The sequence below is a fragment of the Haplochromis burtoni genome, unplaced genomic scaffold (assembly GCF_018398535.1).
Source record: "Haplochromis burtoni strain Fernald_Lab_line unplaced genomic scaffold, NCSU_Asbu1 Contig_7, whole genome shotgun sequence".
Taxonomy (NCBI): Eukaryota; Metazoa; Chordata; class Actinopteri; order Cichliformes; family Cichlidae; genus Haplochromis; species Haplochromis burtoni.
In genome coordinates, this window is record NW_024582368.1 from 667,725 (window position 1) to 673,180 (window position 5,456).

General features: G+C 38.4%; 1 protein-coding gene across 4 annotated transcripts in view; it reads left to right on the plus strand.

Annotated features, from left to right (window-relative positions):
* Window positions 1-2,376: 2,376 nt before the first annotated feature.
* The window catches only part of washc2c (WASH complex subunit 2C), a 12,113-nt gene continuing 9,033 nt past the window's right edge, over window positions 2,377-5,456 (plus strand). For 2 of the 4 annotated variants that reach the window (XM_005913928.2, XM_005913930.3), the window contains exons 1-7: window positions 2,377-2,540; window positions 4,147-4,290; window positions 4,426-4,590; window positions 4,771-4,839; window positions 4,921-5,094; window positions 5,219-5,312; window positions 5,400-5,456. In XM_005913928.2, the coding sequence (XP_005913990.1) occupies window positions 4,147-4,290; window positions 4,426-4,590; window positions 4,771-4,839; window positions 4,921-5,094; window positions 5,219-5,312; window positions 5,400-5,456 (703 nt within the window). In that variant the 5' untranslated portion in view covers window positions 2,377-2,540. The remainder of the gene's footprint in view (window positions 2,541-4,146; window positions 4,291-4,425; window positions 4,591-4,770; window positions 4,840-4,920; window positions 5,095-5,218; window positions 5,313-5,399) is intronic. The other 2 variants (XM_005913927.3, XM_005913931.3) reach the window with 1 other exon arrangement.

Sequence of the window (5,456 nt, forward strand, 5' to 3'; positions counted from 1 at the left end):
TTTCTTGTCTCCATAAGCAGCGCCAGACAAAATGTCCACCCACCAGTGTTTACAGTACTATTGTGTTAGTGATAATCTTTCTAATATGCAGAAAAGTAACAGTGAGAGGATTTGTGGAAATATCCATGACTTGCTATTGTAGCAACAGATTAATGACATTTTTTCATATTTTGGCTAAACGTTAGGCAGCTTGTGAAGTACCAAGGAAGTAGATTGGTTCACACATTTATTTATTTATTTTTTGGTCTCAAGTAATGTTTATTGTATTAAGTGTCACCCATGTATGCATTTTTGTTTTGCTTCCACGGAACCACTTTCTTGGAATTTTTTTTAATATCACTTTGTTACCAGCAGCATATTACAAAAACACATCCTTTTTTCACAATTATTTAGTTGGAACCAATGAGAAATGCCAAAACTAACACATTTTCACAGGCATAAAAGAGTGCTATTTGGCACCATTAAAGTGATGCCAAATGGTATGCACTGTCCTTTAAAATTCTGGACAAATGTTGGACAAAAAAAAATGTTAGGAAGAAAGTGTACTCCACGTAAACAAAATCTTAAAGTCATGTTCTTAAGAAAAAGGAAAACATTCAACGAGAGATGTATCTGGCCCTTCAGTTGATCCATTTACTCATCAGAGTGAGCTCTCATCAGAGATGGTCTTGTCCAAATTGGTCTAATTAATAACACAGAAAGGTACAGTCAGAAACTCCATGCAATACTATCTACAAAGCATCAGATTGGTAGTTGCATCATTTTTCAGCATGACAATAATCCCAAACAGTGCAGTAAAAGCACAGCCGGATGGAAAAATGCACAAAAGAACGATCATAGATTGGCCTCCCCAGAGCCCGGACCTTAACATTGAAGCAGTGTTGGATCATTTTGACAGATAATGGAAGAAAAGTCAGTCAACATCTAAAGAAGAGCTTTGAATGTCCTTCAAGAAGCCCGGATAGTTATTCTTGAGGACTACTCAAAGAAATTACTACAAAGCTTGCCTATGAGAGTTCAGGCTGTGCTGAAGAATGAAGGTGGTTGTACTAAATATTGACCTTCATCTTTGGCTTTTGTATAAACTGTTTTTACCTTGTGTAACGTAGTTCCATGTATGTTCGCCTATGTTTAAATAAATTACATGTATATCCCATTTTCACAGTGAAATAAAATTAAAAGACTTTTGTACAGCATTTTAGTTTAATTTTATATAAGCAGTATTCACAAATTTCTTTTATTGTCAGAATTATCATGGTCAAATATTAATCTAATCAAATATAGAACTTGTGTAAAGGTGTAAATCAGTGGGTTAATTTTAAGGTGTGCTTTAGATTAGGTACATGCATCAGTAAAACTCTGAAGACATTTGCTTTGAAAAATGTCAGTTTTAGTAATTGGTTTAGCTGCAAATTACCACAAAAGATAACAGTCTTTTCTACATGGTGTTTATAGAAAAGATATTCATATTAGTAAACTGTACATGCTTTGTTACTGACCTTTAGAGGGCACTGTCCTCCATCTAGACTCATGGTTCTCATATAAACACAGGAGAACGGGAGCTCCTTGTAACATTACCTGTCCCGGAAATGCTATAAAAAAAAAAGACTAAGCACCCACATACATGGCAAACAAGAGACGAAGCAGCAGAGTGAGACCAAATGAGCCCTTGTTTTTAGTTAGTTTTTTTTTTTCAATCTGTTATAGCTGATCACAGCTGGTGCCAAGAAGTGCCACGTAACTCACGCAGCCACATTACCAAGCATTTCATGCGTACCTCAATCTTTTCATCAATGGATCAAGAATATCAGCGGTCTGAGCACTTTTATTTGCTATAGCAAATAAAACTAATAAGAAAAAAGTAAATTATTTGCCTTTGCGACATGATACTCATATGAGGTTGGTAAGATTTTACAAAATAGGCCTTCTTTAGTTGTTTAAGACGAAGAAAAAGTCTGAAACGAACCGATTACTCATAAAATGTGATCTAATCTTGTGCGCCACCCCCCTGTCCATGACATGCACAGTTGGTGTTTGGAAAGGCTTTAGCCATGTTTTTTTGTTTTGTTTTGTTTGTTTGTTTGGTTGGGGTATTTGGTCTTGTTGTAATTTCAATAACAGATAAATGTATTCGGTTTTGCTTTCGTTTTTTGTTAACAGCTGACACGTGAATGAAGAGTTTTGCTTTGCCGTTACTTTATTGTTCTCTCTCGCTCTCGTTTATATATATCGGATTTCTTCTGGCATTCAATAACCTATGTATTTTAAATAAAACGCAACACTAACATGAATGAGATGCAGAGACAACCACACCAGTCACCCAACGCGGAAAGCCAGCCGTTTGGTCTGTTCCACTCCGCCCCACTTTCACTATGTTGCTGGGCAACGACAGTCAGGTGACTGTCTGCAGACAGAATATGGCTGACCTGTCAGAAGACCAATGAGGGAAAGGCCAAATTTTGCATAATCGATCTTATTTTCCTCGTCGTTTCTGACAACACTTGACCGTCTTAGAAAGCATTTATCCAGAGGTCGTCAAGGTAAGCTCGGGAGTGCGTGGTTTTTGTCTGTGTGTGTGTCACTCTCGTTAGCTCGGAACAGCAGCAACCACCGTTGGTGTTGGCTAGCTAAGTTAAGCTAGCTGTTAGCCAAACAGTCTGCGCTTTCTCTACCAAGAAAGAAATTCTAGTTACAAGAAATGACATTTAGGCAACTCTGTGGATTCCTCAAGCTTCCTTCCGGAAACTTGTAACACTATTGCAGAACATGTTGTGTCGAAGGATATTAGTAGAATGATAAAAGTTAAAAGAGGAAGTTATAAGTTAGAATTGCATTCATCGTGTTGCATTTCAGGCGCATATTTAAAGCAGTCAGTATCTGTATGCACACGCACATGCACAGACAGTCCTCCCATGAAAACTTTTAAATCTATATTTGGATAAGGTCTCCAGAAAAGTAATCTGTTCCGATTTACTCAGACGTAATGACCGCTGTAAGTTTTTGGTTTGCTTTGTTGTGGCTTAATTGGCTCAAAGGTCTTGGATTAGAATAGGTACTTGCATCACATTCAAACCACTCGTAGCTAAAGCGAGTAGCGGTGACTATCTCGTTACAATTAAATGTTTTTTCTGGCTAGGCTAGTCTAGCTATGTTAGTACAAATGCTGTATAAGCACCTGCTGCATACAGAGCTATTAAACATGGAGTTGCGACGCTCTGTGATAATTTCATTTCATGCGCATTTTTTTCCAATTACTGTTTAAGTTTAAAACACACACACACACACACGTGTATACAGCAGCACTTGGAATGGATCTCTAGCATCAGCTATGCACTTCTATTACCAGCGAACTGTAGCCAACCAACATTGGGCTCTTCCCGCAGCGGAAAAGTGGTGTTTGTATCCACAATATACAAGTGTCACACCACAGGAGGAAAGTAGCTGACCTCTGGAGAATAGGCACATGACACTGTAGTAGTAGTAGTGACATACCCACAGTTGTTTTCAGTGGAGAGTTTTAAACCTTTGACCAGAGTTCATGCTGGCTGTTTAGCTGTGGGAGGCATCATGTGGGTTTTTTATTTGGCCATGCCGATGTCCTTGACTCTGATCTGGAGTGCCACAGTCCTGCCAAAGACCGCATTGTTTGTGTTAACTGTTGTAATTTCTTTTGATCTCAGAGCAGTGAGATTAATTACTGATATTGTACAGTTTTGCACTCAAAATTTATAGGTTAATTATTAACAGATTTGTCTGTTTGATACAATGTTCCAAGCTTATTGGGTCACCTTAAATGTAGAGAATATGACAAACTGGTCCTCAGTTCCTACTTTATCTCTGTGATATGAATAGTTTTTTCAGTGTCTGAAGACTTGTTGGTAAGGGGAAAGTTGTTTCTGGATGATGCACTTACAAAAACTACAAAAAAAACCCTAAAAATTTTAAAAGCTATTTTCATCACCAAGCTTTGACATTCAGTGCATTTGTTCAAAACAAGCTCAAATAAAAATTGAATCATTGTAGGCAAACCTTCATTTTATTTGAGGTTTTATTTATTTATTTTTTTTACCATTGGGGTTTCAGAGGCATTTAAGGGCTCGTATGAATTATTAAATCCATTAACAGAAGCACGTGATCTGGTTGCAGATGAGTGGGTTGCCGGAGGGAATGGCAAATGGCCCAAGCAGGAGTGAACACTTAGAGAAAGATGCTCAGATTTGGGAGAGACCCTGGACTCTTGAAGAGATGCGACAAAACGGCGCCAACTGGTCCTTAGCAGCTGACTCAGGGGTAAGTCAGGAAGATCCTCCCCAGCTCTGAAATGGAGCAAAGAAACAGAAGATGTATGTTCTGTTTGGTGAATTGAAAGTCATCCTGCAAGCTATCCTGTCTTAATAATGTCTAACAATTTCCTTTTCTTTACAGCTCTTCCTCTTTCTTCAAGATTTCTCACAGAGAATGCTGTCAAAGACACACGAGATTGAAAAGCAACTGGACAGTCTGATCCGTGACACCAAGACCACAGACAGCTGCTTGCACTCTGTCTTTAATGACTTTTTGATGCTGTCCAACACACAGTTTATAGAAAATGTAATGCATAGCTTTTAAACATTTACACTGCAATTCCTTCTTTATAGCTTAGCTGTGTCTGTACATTATGATAACTCACACAACTTATTGATGCACTATTGGAGCCACGAGTGATCCAAGGTCTCTTTTGGTGAAGTTTACACGGTGTAATCTGTCTTTTAACTTTATGTCCTGTTTCAGAGAGTGTATGATGAAGAAGTAGAAGAGACTGTACCCAAGGCTGAGGCTTCAGAAAAGAAGCCTGAGCAGGTACGTTAAGAAATTCAGCACAGGTTACTCGTATTTCTTGAACTATTCCCATAACTATGATTATGTGTGGTTTTCCTTAAGGAGAAGTCTCGAGAGCAGAAAGAAGCAGAATTGATACCCAAGATGCAGGAAGCTGTGAATTATGGTCTGAAAGTGTTGGAGTCGGCCTTTGAGCATCTGGACATTAAAGCAGGAAACTCTGACTCTGAGGATGAGGAGGTGTCAGACAGAGCAGATGCAATCCTAGAGCCCAAGGTGTGCTTTCATCTTTGAAGCATTAAAGGGGATTATTGTAATAACTATAGAAAACCTATTAATAATGTTTCTTTACATTAATTTAATTTATTTTCTGTTTACTTCCTGTTTCCTGAACCTTTAGGATCTTTATGTGGACAGACCACTGCCGTATCTGATTGGTTCCCAGGCCTTCATGGAACAGGATGATGTTGGACTTGGTGACCTATCAAGTGATGGTAAAGTACTCATTATTACTGACAATAGCTTATGTAGGCACTCGCATAAAGTAGCGTATATTTCTAACAGTGTTTCTGTCATTTCAGAAATGTCAGTTGACAGTGACAGGGACAGTGTGATTGAAAGTGAAGATGACAAGGAAG